General features: G+C 52.5%; 1 protein-coding gene across 4 annotated transcripts in view; it reads left to right on the top strand.

The window, feature by feature from the left end:
• FGD5 (FYVE, RhoGEF and PH domain containing 5) overlaps nucleotides 1-16,059 on the top strand; it is a 118,518-nt gene extending 102,459 nt beyond the window's left edge. For 3 of the 4 annotated variants that reach the window (XM_042236431.1, XM_027957809.2, XM_027957812.2), the window contains 9 exons: nucleotides 163-246; nucleotides 1,736-1,815; nucleotides 3,021-3,120; nucleotides 3,345-3,545; nucleotides 5,368-5,497; nucleotides 6,830-6,960; nucleotides 9,616-9,744; nucleotides 13,875-14,029; nucleotides 14,847-16,059. In XM_042236431.1, the coding sequence (XP_042092365.1) occupies nucleotides 163-246; nucleotides 1,736-1,815; nucleotides 3,021-3,120; nucleotides 3,345-3,545; nucleotides 5,368-5,497; nucleotides 6,830-6,960; nucleotides 9,616-9,744; nucleotides 13,875-14,029; nucleotides 14,847-14,883 (1,047 nt within the window). In that variant the 3' untranslated portion in view covers nucleotides 14,884-16,059. The remainder of the gene's footprint in view (nucleotides 1-162; nucleotides 247-1,735; nucleotides 1,816-3,020; nucleotides 3,121-3,344; nucleotides 3,546-5,367; nucleotides 5,498-6,829; nucleotides 6,961-9,615; nucleotides 9,745-13,874; nucleotides 14,030-14,846) is intronic. The other variant, XM_027957811.2, reaches the window with a different exon arrangement.
• Nucleotides 16,060-16,494: the final 435 nt, after the last annotated feature.

Raw genomic sequence — 16,494 nt, 5'->3', positions numbered from 1 at the left:
GATGTGAAATTGGGGAGAAGGGGTCTCCTGTTTGAGCCCAGAGTGCCCTTGCTCCCCTGGTCCCTGGGAATGCGAGATGCTTGCGCTCAGTGATGCTCCAGGACACGCCCAGCACGGGCGTTCTGGGCCCAAGACATGTCTGACGGGGCCCCCTCTCCCCAGATGAGCGATGTGCTGCTGTACACGTACCCCCAGAAGGACGGGAAGTACCGGCTGAAGAGCACGTTGGCGGTGGCCAGCATGAAGGTAAGAGCCCGGGGATGGGGGCCCTGGGGGGGGTGGGGGCCCTTCGGGGGGGGCCTGGGGGGCGGGGCCCTGGGGACGAGGAGACACAGCCCCGCCTCTGGAACTCACAGCCCACGGACGAGGAGGACCCCGGCTTGTGAGTTGCCCCAGGATTCTGTCATAGGGAGCTCAGGGAGGGTGGGGTAAGGGAGGGCTGCCTGGAGTGGATAATATTCGGATAAATGCGGAAGAGAGACAAGAAAGGGGGTCCTGCGGGGAGGAGAAGGCAGAGAGAGGAAGCAAGCAGGCGTGTGTCTGTCGATCGTGGTAAAATATCCGTAATGTACGTTTACCGTTGGAACCATGTTTAAGCGTACAGTTCGACGGCGTCGAGTGCATTCACCGTGTGACACTACCATTGCTCCGGCCATCCCCAGCACTCTCTTCATCCTTCCAGTCTGACGCCCTGTGCCCTTAAACTCTTTAATTCTCCCCCTCTCCTCCCCCAGGCATTGGCAACTACCATTCTACTCTTTTGTCCCTATGAACTCAGCAGCTCTAGGGACCTCGTATAAGTGGACTCCTAGGCGATGCTTGTCCTTCTGTGACTGGCTTACTTAGCGTAACAGCCTCAGGGTTCATCCACGTGGTCGCGTCAGAATCGCCTTCCTTTTTAAGGCTGAATAGTGCTCCGTCGTGGGTGTAGGCGTGACCACACTTTGTGTACCCATCGCCCATCCGTGGACACTAGAGTGGCCTCCACCTTCTGGCTGCTCTGAGTAACGCACGCAAGCATGCAAATGCCTGTTCAAGCGGCAGCTATTTCTTAAGAGAGGCTGGCTCAGCTGGACAGTCTCATGGGTGAGCTTGGAGAGACAGGATGGTGTGACTGGGTCAGCTGTGACCTCACTCAGTGTGACTGGGGTCCCAGATACAGAGCCGGTTGGAGCTAATGGGGATTTTCAATGAGCCAGGAGTTTTAGGAAGGTAATTCCTGCCCATCATGGGGACGGGGTCAGAGGGGGAGCCCTGAAGTGGGGGAATGGGGTACATGCGGGCTGTCACTTGGGAGGGCGGAGGGCTGGAAGGGAGGAAGAGCTGAAGGGGTCCTGCAGGGGGCTGTCTCCCTCCTGAGGCCCCCAACCTGGAGAAGGGTGACCTCACTAACTTGGGAGGTGTCTTCCCGTTTTGGACCAAAGCATCCGTCCACTCGAGTCTGACAGAGGCCATGTGGGAGGGTGCCCACTGGGCAGGTGCTTGTCCAGCACAGTGGGCTCCCAGAAGGATGCTTTCCTGGGGGAAAGCGGGTGGCAACAGAGTCAGTCAGCAGCTGAGTTCCCACTGTACACACACGCGCACAGAGACACAAACACACACGCACACAGACACACACACCCCATCTTCCAGGTGAGAAAGGTTTGCCCTTCGCAGTGAGGAAGCTCAGCCTCAGAGTTGGGCGGTGGCAGGACCCCTCCTGTGCCCATCCTGAGGGGCCGCTCCTGGTTTCCAGGTCAGCCGCCCTGTGATGGAGAAAGTGCCCTACGCCCTGAAGATCGAGACTCCGGAGTCCTGCCTGACTCTGTCTGCCAGGTACGAGGAAAGGAAGAATGGCGGGGGGTGGGGGGCAGCAGTGTGGGGCAGGGTTTTGCAGGTGGGAAAGTTTGGAATCGCAGAGGCTGAATGTGTTGTCATTTTTATTTTGTCCTTTTGGGTAAATGACTTTTGTTCCGTTATTTCTCGTCCGTTTTTGGACAGTCATGTGGCGAATATGATAAAACCATGGCTCCTCTCCCCAGGAAACACGTGCACACACAGAAAAGTTTACATGGAATCTCAGGGGCTTCCAGGGCCCGTTGCTGAAATATAACAGTATCTCCTCGTTGTAAAACCCTGCAGATCATTGGGTCTTTGCAGCAGTAAGAAAGGTTAAAGCCAGTGGAAAGTGCATGGAGCACCTTAGCTCATAAAATAGTCTGTGTTTAGGCTGCCAGGTCTGGAGAGTGAGAGAAACATCAGGGGTGAGCATTCATCAGTTTATTTTCCCTTTTACTTTTTGGGCGGTGAGGCCTTTCTATCAGAGATGGCTGTTTTTTCCCAGGCCCTCAGGCTCTGCCCCGGGGTCCCCGTTTTGTTGGTTTCTGGCAAAGAAAGAGTCCCCCCCGCCCTCTTTCCAGGACAAGACCAGCTGGAGCTGGGATAGGGGCTCAGAAACCAGGGGCTCCTGCCAGGAGCCGCTCTAGGCACGGTGGCGGGGTTGGAGCGACACCTAGCGGGCTCCGTGAGAATTTCAGCCCAGCGGCTGCTGGGGGTGCATCGCCTTTCAGGAGACCCTGCCAGGCCTGGAGGGGAAGGTGGGATGTCTGCGCTCTGAATAAGTGAATGACTGGGAGGGCGTGTGGGAAACTGAGGAGGAGGACAGACAGAATGAGATAGTGACCGTTGCCAGCATCTGTCCACTGCCCCCCAAGTGGTACCTGGTTCTCTGCCCAAGGTCAGCGCACCCCTGCGAGAGGGCGGGACCCCTTGCTTCTGCACAGTGCTTTGCCATCGGCAGAGTCCTCCACCCCCCACGTGTCATCTGGTCCCTGCAGCCGCCCTGGGAGTTAGATGTTCCCACGTTTACAGGGCAGGCCCAGAGACACCTCACAATCGAGGCTGCCTGCTTGGAAGCGGATGTGCCGCCGTGCAAGTCTGGCGGGTGGCCGGGCCGGGGTTTCAGGGCAGGGATTGCCGTGGGGACGTGGTCCACCCCAAGAGGGTGCACAGCCCTCGCTCAATCTGGCTCGTGCCCGCAGCTCCTGCGCGGAGAGGGACGAGTGGCACAGCTGCGTGAGCCGGGCCCTCCCCGAGGACTACAAGGCCCAGGCGCTGGCCGCCTTCCAGCACAGCGTGGAGGTGAGCGGGCCTCCCTGGGCCCCTGCAAGGTCGAGCACCTCCTTCCATCAGGAGGGCACCGCTGGGTCCTCCCCGCGGCCCGGCTCAGGGCGGTCCCCGTGCAGCCCAGAGCCTGGCCCCTCCGGCCCCATTTCTCACCGAGGTCGGCGCCCTGGAGGCTGCGGGGTGGGGGTGGCTGTAGAGGAGTCCACCCCGCCCCTCCATACACACACACCCCCCTACAGGAAGGGGCGCGCCGGCCCAGCTGGTCTCCTGACCCCGCTGCCCGCCTGACTCCGTTGCTCCAGATACGGGAGAGGCTGGGGGTCAGCCTGGGGGAGAGGCCCCCGACCCTCGTTCCCGTCTCGCACGTCATGATGTGCATGAACTGCGGCTGCGATTTCTCCCTCACCCTGAGGCGCCACCACTGCCACGCCTGCGGCAAGGTGAGGCATGGAGATGTGTGCGCGGGGCTGGGGACTAGGGGGCGTCCAGCAGCTGCTGCGGATCAGGCTCAGGGTGGGGCGTGAAGTTAGTTCACCTTTTACTGATGCCCTCCCAGCAGGGCTCCAAACCCCAGACCCGTTCCACTCCACCACCCTGCTCCCCAAAGGAAATTGTAGTGGATGGGGTTGTTGTCCCCGGAAGAAGAGTATCCTGTCTTGGTTAAGGGTGCAGGCTCATCAGAAAACAGAAAGCTTACGGCTTGGTGATAATAGTCAGCAAAACTGTGTTGTAGAGACATCCCTGGTGGTCCTCTGGCTAAGAGTCCATGCTCCTGTGCAGAGGGCAGGATACAGCCTCTGGTTAGGGAACTAGATCCCTGTGCAACTAAGACCTGGCCCAGGTAAATAAGAGCTAAACTGATTCATTTTAAAAAGCTACATTGTATATGTGGAAGCTGCCAAGAGAATAGGTCTGTAAAGTTCTTAGCACAAGAAAAATAATTTGTAACCTATGTGTGGTGATGGATGCTAGCTAGACATTGTGGTGATTTCACCATATAGTCTCCCTTGATATCCATGGGAGACTGGTTCTAGGCTCCTAGGATCCCCGTGGATACCAAAATGCAAGGACACTCACGTCCATTATTTAAAACAGTGTAACACTGGCATGTAACCTAAACGCATCGTCTACCACACTTTAGATCATCTCTAGATAGCTTATAATACCTAATGAAATAGAAGTGCTGGGTAAAAAGTGAAAGTTGCCCAGTCGTGTCTGACTCTTTTGCGATCCCATGGACTATATATAGCCCACCAGGCTCGTCTGTCCATGGGATTCTCCAGGCAAGGAATCCTGGAGTGTGTAGCCTTTCCCTTCTTCAGGGGATCGTCCCAACCCAGGGATTGAACCCAGGTCTCCCACAATGCAGGCGGATTCTTTTCCAGCTGAGCTACAAATGCTGTGTAAATAGTTATAAATACAGTGTAAATTCCATGCAAATAGTTGGCAGCATGTTTTGCTTTTGAAACTTTGTGGAATTTTTAAAAATCTTTTCGATCCACCATTGGTTGAATCTGTGGATGTGGAACCCACAGAAATGGAGAGCCAATTCTATTACATACATTGAATCACTGCATTGTATACCTGAAATTATTAACAATATAATGTTATATATCACTTCTATTGGGCTTCCCCGATGGCTCAGTGGATAAAGAATCCACCTGCATGCAAGAGACAGGAGATGCGGGTTCCATCTCTGGGTCAGGAGGATCCCCTGGAGAAGAAAATGACAACCCACTCCAGTATTCTTGCCTGAAAAATCCCATGGACAGAGGAGCCTGATGGGCTGCAGTCCATGGGGTTGCAAAGAGTCGGACATGACTGAGAGACTTTCACTTTTCACACAGAACTTTGATTTTATTAGGTATTATAAGCAATTATAATATAAGTATATAATATTAGGTATTATAATATTATATTAGGTATTATAAGGTATTCAATATTATACTAGGTATCATATGCTACAAATATGATATTAGGTATTATAAGCTACAGTCCATGGGGTTGCAGAGACTTGGACATGACTGGGCACAAGCATAAGACAAGAAATCACTTCTGTCATTTTTTTATATATTATTTTGTAATTTTCTATAATTTTTAAAAAGAAAAACAGATAAGGACCTGCAGAGGAGCATAATAACTCTGCTCAGAGCACGAGGCCCTCGAGGAGGTGGGGGCGGGTCGGCAGAGGGGTCGGACATGGTCCTCTGCTTGGGCCGGGAGGGTGAGACCCTGTGACCTGCGGGCCCCCGTCTCCCCCAGATCGTCTGCCGGAACTGCTCTCGGAACAAGTACCCTCTAAAGTACCTCAAAGACCGCATGGCCAAGGTGTGTGACGGCTGCTACGGGGAGCTGAAGAAGAGGGGCGGGGACGCCCCAGGCCTGATGAGAGGTACTGCGGACCACCCTCCGCTTCTTCCTCACGCGGCTTCTCCCAGCCGCTTTCTTCGGGGACTCCGGACAAAATGCTGCCCTCCAGGAGGCGACAGGGTTTAAACCCTGCTCTTGGGCACCTTCTCCCCCACCATTGGTTCTGTAGAAAATCCCAGAGGTGCCCCCAGAGGAAGGGTTCCAGAGCAGCTGAGTCTGGGTCCATGTGTCTGGGTCCATGTGTCTGGGTCCATGTGTCTGGGTCACGTGCCTGGGTGACATGACTGGGTCCATGTGTCTGGGTCATGTGTCTGGGTGATGTGTCTGGGTCCATGTGTCTGGTTGACATGTCTGGGTCCATGTGTCTGGGTGACGTGTCTGGGTCCATGTGTCTGGGACACGTGTCTGGGTCCATATGTCTGGGTCCATGTGTCTGGGTCACGCATCTGGGTTCATGTGTCTGGGACACGTGTCTGGGTGACATGCCTGGGTCCATGTGTCTGGGTCATGTGTCTGGGTCCATGTGTCTGGGACACGTGTCTGGGTCACGTGCCTGGGTGATGTGTCTGGGTGACATGTCTGGGTCCCTGTGTCTGGGTGATGTGTCTGGGTCCATGTGTCTGGGTGATGTGTCTGGGACACGTGTCTGGGTGACGTGTCTGGGTCCATGTGTCTGGGTGACGTGTTGTGTCTGGGTCCATGTGTCTGGGACACGTGTCTGGGTCCATGTGTCTGGGTCCATGTGTCTGGGTGACGTGTCTGGGTCCATGTCTCTGGGACGTGTGTCTGGGTGACGTGTCTGGGACATGGCATGCTGGGTCCGTGCATCTCCGTGACGAGGCCAGTAGGCAGGCACTCACATTACTGCACAGTGGCCCTGTTTTCAGGCCTGGGTCCCCTGGGGCCCTCTTGGAATGAAGATGTCGAGATGGAGACCAGAGGCGTTGTAGTCAGAGAAGGGGCTGAGGGTCCTCGGATAGCAAAGCTCGAGGTGGCTGAGAGGGCCTGTGAGTGCCTGTGCTCAGGGTCGGCTAGAGGGGGAGCAGGGTGGATCTTGGGCCTGAAACCAGAGGCTCTCCTCGGTCACCCCACCCCAGAGTTGCCCGGGGCCATGGAGAGGACCACCACGGGGAAGAGGGAATAGCCAGCACCGGGAAAGCCTGCCCCTACTCCAGCTCGGTGTTAGCAGGGGGGGCGCCCCTTCTCTGGGGTCACACGGAACCCTCACCCCATCCCACCCCTCAAGGCCGGGTGCCGTCTCGGGAGGGCTGGGAGCTCAGTTCTTGGAGGCGCCTGTGTCCCCCACTGTGGGCACAGATGCTCACCTCCCTCCCCGCGGCTTGTCTCGCTGCAGAGCGGCCCCTGAGCATGAGCTTCCCCCTCTCCTCCGCCCGCTTCTCGAGCAGCGCCTTCTCGTCCGTCTTCCACAGCATCAACCCCTCGGCCTTCAGGAAGCAGAGGAAAGTCCCGTCAGCCCTGACCGAGGTGAGGCGGGTATAGGGCTGCCTTCCTGGGGGCCAGGGGGATTTAGAATGTTTTGGGTCCTCAGACCCCCTGCCCTAGCCAGACCAGGCTCTTGAGGACACATCCTTCACGGGAGGCGTTCTGGCTCGTGCTCACAAAGGTCACCCTGAAGCACAGGCTGTCTCCTGGGTGTGACCGAGAAGACCCCCGCCGGTGGCAGAGAACAGGCGCCCGAGTGGCTGTCAGAGGTGTGGGGAGACACGTCGCCCCCCCAGCCTTGACCCATCCCCAGACGCACACAGCGCTGTAGCACTTGGGTCTAAAGCCGCTAGGCCTGGCTCAGCCCTCCCGAGTCTGGTCCCCTCAAACCGCATCCCTGTCTCATCCTGGGGATCCCATACAGGCTCAGGCGGTGAGCCTCCTCAAGGCCATAGGACTCTTTCCAGGAAACCTCAGAATTAGCCCAACTCAATTCCTTTCTGCAGACAGAACCAGATTATTGACTGTATTCTAATCATAGCCACAAACGAATGTGTGCCCGCGAATATACAAGCTGTCAAAAGAAGAGTGAGCAGCTGTTACCAAGTATTTTTAAATATTCATTATTGACTAGCAGGTGGCAAGGGTTCAAGAAGTGTTAGGGATGAAAATTTTAAGTGAGTATGGTTCTATCCATTAGCTTAATTCCTTTTGCATCTTAAAAATCTTGGAAGTTAACACTTACGTGATAACAATTTTTTTTTTTTCAAAAACACAAGAATGTGTGATGAGAACTGAGTTTCTCTGTCTCCCTCACCAGACTCCTTCAGTCCCACCCCTCCAAGTTAACTGCCGTCAGATTTCTTACGGATCCTTCCAGAAATGTTTATGCATATACATAATTAAGATAGACAATCCTTTTTTTAACTCAAAAGATGATACTCTGAAGCTTCCATACATTTCTTTCACTTAATCTATCTTTGATATAATTTCACATTAGCTTGTCCACATAAATTCCATACTTCTTACACTGTATGGCTGTCTCGTCATTTATTAACTAGTCTCCTCCCACAAATTGAGAAAAGACCACCCTCTCACTCCCACAGTCCTTCCAACAGGAGCTGAACTCACAGAACCTGAGTGTGCCACGGGTACAGAGTTTGAGAACCAGCGTCCTCACCTTTCAGGCATCAGGCCACTGTGATCCAGGTGCCGTGTAGACCTGCCCTGAGCCATGTTGGCAGGTTTTGCCCAAAGCAACAATCTTTTTATTACTCAACAAGGACTATAGCGTGGGCTCCGCAGCAGCCCCAGGAGCAATGTGCCCCCACCTCCCGCCACCCTCTCGAGCCCCGGGAGCCCCACCCCGGCACTGAGACCTGCTTCGCAGGGGACGGTCTGCTGGAGCGCTGTCCCGGGAGCGTCTGATGGGGGCAGATCGCAGACTCTGGGAGCTGCTCCGGCAGGTCAGCTGTGGGGAGAGGAGGCCTGTCCGAGTTAGGTGGGGTCCTGGGGGGTTAGAGGGGCAAGTTCCTTGCCCAGTACTTCTCAAAACACCTGGCTGGTTGTAGCTTCCTCTCCCTATGCTGGAGTTCCCTGACCTTGAGAACATTTGCCGAGAGCTCTGAGTTCTCGCCCTCTCTTTGGCTAAGTCAGGATTTCATCTTTGGTAGATCCAGCCCCCCAAATCTTCTGGGCCTGTTTCCCCACCTATGAACTGAGAAAGTCAGGTGAAATTATTTTGTAACCTGGTCTTCTTGCTCTTGTATTAAGGTGAATGTTTATGGAGCACTTGACTATGGGTCAGGCACTGTACCTGACCGGTACCTGTCTGACATACTTTGATTCCAGTTTTAACTAGTCAGGACACTGAGACGTACAGGAAGTAAGTGGTCTCACCTCACCCCTCTAGTGGCTGCTAGAGTCTGTGTTGGAACCCGAGATGGGTCTTACTCCAGGCCTGTGATCTCAGCCCCTGTGAGAGGCTTGTTTGAAAGACCACACCATTGCTACTTCTAAAAGAAAGAAAGGGAAGTTGCTCAGTCGTGTCTGACTCTTTGTGACCCCGTAGACTGTAGCCTGCCAGGCTCCTCCGACCGTGGGATTCTCCAGACAAGACTACTGGAGTGGGTGGCCATTTCCTTCTCTAGGGGATCTTCCCAACCCAGACATCGAACTCGGGCCTCCCACATTGCAGGCAGATGGGAAGCCCCCTCCCTTCCCTGCAGCCACCAGGGAAGCCCCGATTCTACTAAGAGGCGTTAACAAACTCATTAGGCAGGAGATCATACAACCTTTTAGGGAAACAATTAAAAAAAGAAAGGATCCCCTCTTAAATGTGAGAAAAAAGTAAGCTGAGAAGCATAGGACCAATTTTTATGAGAAAGAAACTTTCACCCAGATAGATCCCTGCAGCTTTGAGATTTGGGGTCTTGAGGGGCTGAGAGGAGAGAAGCAGGAATCCGGCTCACCGCCAGAGGGCAGCACTCCTGCAGGCAGGTTCCGACGCGCGGCTCCGGGTCCCTTCGGTCAATCGTGTCTCAGACACGTGTGGCCGATGCGCCGCGAGGCCAGCCGAGCGCCCCGACTGCACAGCGGCACGAAGGCCGCGCCGGCCGGTTGGCAGTGACATTCAGGCTCGGCGGAACCGTGTCCACCCCCGGCGCCCTGACCGCCCCGCTTGCTTCCCTCCGCCAGGTGGCCGCCTCCGGAGAGGGCTCCGCCATCAGCGGCTACCTCAGCCGGGGTAAGAAGGGCAAGCGGCACTGGAAGAAGCTCTGGTTCGTCATCAAAGGCAAAGTGCTGTACACCTACGCGGCCCGTGAGGTAGCGTGGTCCCCGCCTTCTCTCCTCTCCTGTCGGGGCCGGGGGGGAGCCTCGCCTCGCACCGGCCGCGCGGGGCCGCGGCGGGCGGGCCTTCTCTGCGGGGCGCCACGCCGGCGCGCGGCCGCCTCTCAGCTCCCAGGAGCCGGCCGCTGCCCTGTGGGCCCGGGCGGCGCGGCGGGCAGGGCCGGTGCCGCGAGGCCTTGGCACGTGCCCGGGGCGGGCGGGGGGCAGCAGTGCAGGGCGCTGCCCGAAAGAGAGCGCCTTTCTGCCCTCCGCTTCCGTTGTTGGGGCCGGAACCCAAGAGCGTGTCTGTGCATCGGTCAGGGAACCGTATTGCCTCGTGCAGGGCAGCTCTTTTACTAAAGAAGCCTGACGTTCACGTGCATCACAACGTCTTAGACTTTCATCTGCTGAGATACAGCGGGGAGAGGGCCCTGGTGCAGCCTGCTTCTGCAGAAGAGAGGTGTGAGCGTGGCTGCGCGGCAGGGGGCGCTCTGGTCCTGGCGCGGGCTGAACCCGTGGGATAAGGAGAAAGATTTACCGGGTCCAGACCCCACCGTCTATCTGATGGTTTCTGCAGGTGAAATCTGACTTGAAAAACGGCCTTAAATGCATTCTCCCTACCTGCAGAGGGTGGGTGCTTCACCCACGGGGATGAGCACACCATCACAGGGCGGGCCCTTCTCCCCTGACCACGGGTGCTGGCCACCGGGCAGAAGGCATGGCCCCCTTGGGGGCATGAAGCTCCCCTCAGGAGGGCCCTACAGCTGTGGCGGTTCCTGACCCACAGAGGGGACCCCTGTGGGCATGTGTGAACTACGCCCTCCCCGAGGCGGGGTGGCCTCTGAAACCTGGGTTCTGAGAGAACTGAGTGGACACTTTGTGAGACTTCACAGCAGCGCTTTTGAGGGGGTGCACAGGGGTGTGTTCTGGGTCCCCGAGGTGTGGAGAGCACCCAGCTGTGCTGAGAGCAGGCCCTTCCTCCACGGAGCATCTCGTGGAAAACAGTCTTGGGGAATAAAAGCTATTGACAGTTAACCAACCATCAGAGTGTGGATCCTATCTTGAGAGTGGAAAAGCCAGAGGCTCTGTGTCCTGAGCGACGGTTGTCGTGGAAGTGACAGCCTCGGTTGGTTTTCAAAGATGGATTTCAGGATGCTTCCAAAGCCACTTCTTCAGAGAGAGGAACTTGTATAGTTGCTCAATAAACCTAAACCAGTGACAGGGCCAAGCTGTCAAATTCCATCAAAAGGAGATTTGGTAAAGAGGATGGGCAGATTTCACTGTCTCTACTGCCATGCACCTCCATCACGTACCCTGAGGTAACCCAAAGCTGATGTAACTTGCTACTCGGTATCAGCCCTGGGAGAGAGTGCTTGTCAGATATATATAGGAATCTTTTACATTTTTTCCAAATATTTTATTATGTAGTTAATATATTATTATTACAAAAAATTTCAAACATAAACGTTGAAGGAATTTTGATTATACAGTCAACATTTTACTGTACTTAATCCAGTATCTATTACTCTCTCGTCTATCTCGCTTTTTGATGCTTTTCAAGTATAATGCACCCTGAAAAGTGAAAGTGAAAGCCACTCAGTGAAAGTGAAAGTCACTCATTCCTGTCCGACTGTTCACGACCCAGGCCAGAATACTGGAGTGGGTAGCTGTTCCCTTCTCCAGGGGATCTTCCCAACCCAGAGATCAAACCCAGGTCTCCTACATTGCAGGTGGATTCTTTACCACCTGAGCTAATTCTTCCTAAGAGTTCAATATTTGTGTTATTTTTTTTTCCTTTTGAAGTACAACTTAGGTATGATGAAGTACACCAATCTTGATACTATTTGTTGAGTTTCGACTAACGCATAGCCCTGTAAATCCTTACCTCACCCCCATCCCCAGAGGCAACACACTGGGTTTTATTTCTTTCCTACCATATATTAGTTATATCTTTTAGATCTTCAGATAAGTGGAATCATGGATGGCTTTTTCCTCTCAACACTATGTCTTTAAGAGTCATCCGAATTGTTGCTTACAGTTGGCCATGCCCTTTTATGGCTGAGTAGTATTCCATCTTGTGAATATACCTCTTTGTTTATCCATTCACCAGTTGAAGGACATTTGAGTTGTTTCCAATTTGAGGTGATTATGAATAAAGCCAGTTTAAACTTTTGCATACAGGTTTTTCTGTGAAAATAGGCTTTTATTTTGCCTTGGGTGAATACCTAGGAATGGAATTTCTGGATCACAGAACAATATACATATGGTCTTTCAGAATTTACCAGGTATTTTTCCAAAATGTGTGGCATTTTACAGTCTCTGCAACAGTGTAGTAAATTTGGGAGTTCTGTTTGCTCCACGTCTGTTAGCACTTGGTATTGCCAGTCTTTAATTTTAGCCATTCTGGTGAAAGGGCAGTAGTATCTTAATGTGGTTTTAATTCTTGACAGTAAGCCTTGTGTAAGTCCTCCAGCTTTGTTCTCTTTAAAGGTGGTTTGGGGTCTTTCGTGTTTCCATATAAATGTGTCAATTTCAATAAAAATGTCTGTTAAGATTATGACAGGGATTATTGAATCTATATGTCAATCTGGGGAGAATTAACATCATAGCCATATTAAATCTTCCAATCCATGAATAATTCATTTATTTAATTCCTTAAATTCTGCATTTAATGTTTATACTTTTTAGTATAGAGATTTTTATACTTCTCTCATTTCTGTTACCTTTATTCCTAAGTATTTTATTTTTGGATGCAGTTTTGAATGGAGTTTATTTTCTAGTGTTCACTGATGGTACAAAAATATTTTTAAAAAACAACAATTAATTATCCTGTGCCATCGCTAAATTCATTATTAGTTCTGGTAGTTGTTTTGTAATCAAACATATCCTTTTTAAGCACAGGTAGTTTTGCTTCTTCTTTTCTGATCTTGATGTCTTTTATTTCTTTTTCTTGCCTTAATGCAATGGCTAGCATCTCCAGTGCAGTGTTGAATTTAATTGGTAACGGGCAGTGTCCTCTTGCTTTGTCTCAGTCTTAGAGGGAAAGCATTAACTATTTCACTATTGAGTATGTTATTGGTGGGTATTTTGTAGATACCCTTTGTCAGATTAAGGAAGTTCCCTTCTGTTTATTTATTGGCTGCACTGAGTCTTTGTTGGTGCACGAGGGCTCTCTCCATTTGCAGTGAGCAGGGGCTACTCTTCTTTGCAGTGAGCTGGATTCCATGGCTTCTCTTGTTGCAGAGCCCAGGCTCTGGGCCTGCAGCCTCAATAGTTGTAGCACATGGGCATAGCTGCTCTGTGGCACGTGGAATCTTCCTAAAGCAGGGATCAGAGCCATGTCCCCTGCATTGGCAGATGGATTCTTATCCACTGTACCACCGGGAAGACCCAGGAAGTTCCCGTCTATTCCCTAGTTTGCTAAGAGTTTTTATCATGAGTGGATGTTGAATTTTGTCAAATGTTTTTTTCTGAGTCAGCGGTCTTAGAAAGTTGATTGGCTTTTATACACAAATTTAACTCCTCCTTCTCTCCCACAGTCATTCTAAATCTCTGTTCATGATCTCATTAAATTGTGTTCTTTATGAACATGTATTTGTGCATAAATATGGATGTGTTTATTATAAAAAGTTCTTTATCTACATATAAGAAGCTGTTTCTTTTTCCACCGAGCTCCATGATTTTAAGCCCGGATGCCCTGAGTGCTCCATACTGAAGCACTGTGAAAGAGACCATGGGGGGCTGAGCACAGAATACATTAACAGGGGTAATGACAGTGGAGAATCTGAGTCGCTGACACACCGAATCCGTGGAAGGAACACGCAGTTTTAGGTGTTCGTGAGTTCCAATGCTGGCCCTGCCCCTTCCAAGCTGTGTGATCTTGGGGCATTATTTACCTTCCCTGAGCCTCGGTTTCTTCTTAGCATGGGGGTGACACCTTTCATGAAGATTAAACAAGATAATGTGGAAGTCCCAGGACTCTGTAAACACTGTCGCAGACTGTTAAGTCTCTTTTCCTCCTCGTGACTGGTGCTGGCAAGAAGTAGGGGTGAAGAGCGTTGGATGCTCAGCTGCCGATGGGCGTCTTGCCGTGTTTAACGTTCCGTTTCCCCTCTGCCTCTCCGCAGGACACAGTGGCCTTGGAGAGTATGCCCCTGCTTGGCTTCACCGTTGCGCCAGGCAAGGAGGAGGGCAGCAGTGAAGCCAGCCCTACGTTTCATCTTTACCACAAGAAAACCCTATTTTATAGCTTCAAAGCTGAGGATAGCAGTTCGGCTCAGAGGTACCCAAATACCTAGTCCCGCATTCCCCCCCTCTCCTCTCTCAGAAGGGAGCCAGCTGTCACCCTGGGCTTTGGCTTCTGTTCTTCTCCGGCCCTCCTGTCCTGTCAGGTCCCCTTGGGCCACAGCAGAAGAGCAGGTTGAAGTTCCCAGGCGGACCTCAGACAGACTGTGGGTGGGGTTCCGGGCCGCGCAGCGCAGCGCGTGCGGCAGTCCAGGTAGCCCCGAGCTCTCTGGGTTCCCAGCGCATACGCAAGCGCTCTTCATCCTGTAGTCTGTGAACTGTGCAGTCGCGTCATGCTTAAAAAGTGTGCATTCCTTCACTGGAAAATGCTTTCTTGCTAAAAGTACTAACCCTCATCTGGGCCTTTTAAGAAGTCATAATCTTTTTGTGGTAGTAACATCAAAGACCAGTGGTCACAGACCACCACAACAAATCGACTAACAACGGAGAAGTCTGAGATACGGTGCGAATTGCCAAAATGTGCTGCAGAGACACACAGTGAGCAAATAGTGCTGGGAAAATGGTGCTGCTTGCTAGACTTGCTGGACACAGGGTTTCCACAACCCTTCAAATGTAGAGAAAACGCAGTGTCTCTGAGCACAGCAGGGTCTGCCTGCATTATGACTCATCCATACGGGCGTGCCTTGATTCAGCAACTGCACTGCACTGCCGGCCTTTTGCTAAATGCGAGGGAAACACACAGAATAGGACCGGGTCGCTCACCTTGGGTTAATGCCACTGTTGTCTCATCACTCTTGGGTTCCGTGACCAGAGTTCCAGGCAGAACCGAGTGTCTCCTCACTTCTATGTTGCAGGTGGATCGAGGCCATGGAAGATGCGAGTGTGTTATAGCAGTCACCCAGCATGTGGACTCAGAGGACACTCCTAGGTTGATGTGTGGACCCTTCCAGAAGCCAGCCCGTGTCTCCACCCGTCCGGACACGCAGCTGGATTCAGCACGGGGCCTGGCCTTCTTGGCTGTCACCCCCTCTCTCACACCTCCACAAGTGGACCCCTTAAGGGATATTTATGGACCTTTTCTGTCTTCGTGTTCTCCACCCTCCCCACTCCAGCGTAAACTATTTCCCTTTCCAGTAGTGCGTTAAAATTTAGTAACATGAAGACGTGGAAACCAGTAGAGAAGTGCCCTGTAGAACTTCAGGCTTCTTAGTAGAAACAAGCTGTTGCAGTTTTTTTTTTTACTCCTGGTAAACATGATCGCCTTTTATGTCATTGATGTCGGTGCCTCAGGTGAAATGACAAACAACCAGTAAATAACAGCTACTCTCATCAAAAAGCACTTTATTGTTTTACTGAGCAGCAACCTCCGGTTTGATTTTTTTTTTTCCCCCCAAGGGACTTCTGTAAGTCAGTGGTAGATGGAGTCCTGTGGACTAATTTGCCACCAGCACTGGCTGTGGGGCACCAGCAGGCAACACCGGGAGGGTCCCCCTGGCCTCGGAGGGCGCGGGGCCAGGCAGCCCTGGAGCAGAAGCGGAGGACTGTCTCCTCCAAGCGAGCACTCGCCCTGTAGACCGACGTGGCTTCCGAAAGGAGGAAACTGCCTCCTCCCTAAGGCGGTCCTGTCACCTCACCAGTGCTGGAAACTCGGCTGCTGGCAGACCCGGCCTTCACCCTGGAGGCCACTGCAGACCCTCCCGAGGGACAGGGTCTGCTTTAATTTATTGCGTGCCTTCCTGAGTTTACCCCGCACAGGCCGACAGCGATGTGCTTGTGAGAGCTGTCCTTGTTTTCGACATCATGGTCCTTCTGCTGTATTCCTGAAGCCTTGAAAGAGGAAAGGAGAGAAGACAAGACGCGATGGGAAGGTGAATTCGTGGTGGTGGCCAGTGGCTCTGGACACAGTTGAGGGAGCCTGGAATTGTGGCCTGATGCCCTGTGGGCGCCTGCGGCTCGGTCCCTTCCCGCTGATGACTGCTGCTCATGATGCTGGACGTGTTTTCACATAAAGCAGAGTGGCGGGGGGCCTCCTTGTTACTCTCATCGAAATAAAGAGCAATCATATCATTTTCTGATGTCTTGTCCCCACCTTCCTGTTGCCCTGTTCCCTAAAAAAGAAAAAGGCAGTTGCTAACCAACGTTTTATGAAAAGCACCATCTCCGGGAGTTAGCTTACATTGAATATTTTCAGGGGAATTTTTTTTTTTCTAGTTTGCAGTTCTTTAAAAATGTTTGGTTAAACATTTTGAGGACCCAGACTAAGTGATGAGAGAGGTCTTCTTGTTAATTTTTGATGGAATCATTTTCACCATCAGGCATACTGACATGGGCCTTCTAGACTCTTCGAGCCTTTAAAAAGCACAGCAGGGGACTTCCCTGGTGGTCCAGTGGCTAAGGCTCCACACTTTCAATCCAGGGGCCTGGGTTCATCCCAGGTCAGGGAACCAGATCCCCTATGTTGCAACTAAGAGTTTGAATGCCACACCTTCAGGCTGCAGTGAA

Source organism: Ovis aries, chromosome 19 (genome assembly GCF_016772045.2).
Source record: "Ovis aries strain OAR_USU_Benz2616 breed Rambouillet chromosome 19, ARS-UI_Ramb_v3.0, whole genome shotgun sequence".
In the NCBI taxonomy this organism is placed as follows: Eukaryota; Metazoa; Chordata; class Mammalia; order Artiodactyla; family Bovidae; genus Ovis; species Ovis aries.
Note: the sequence above shows the minus strand (reverse complement) of the source record. Positions and strands in the feature narration are given on the sequence as shown.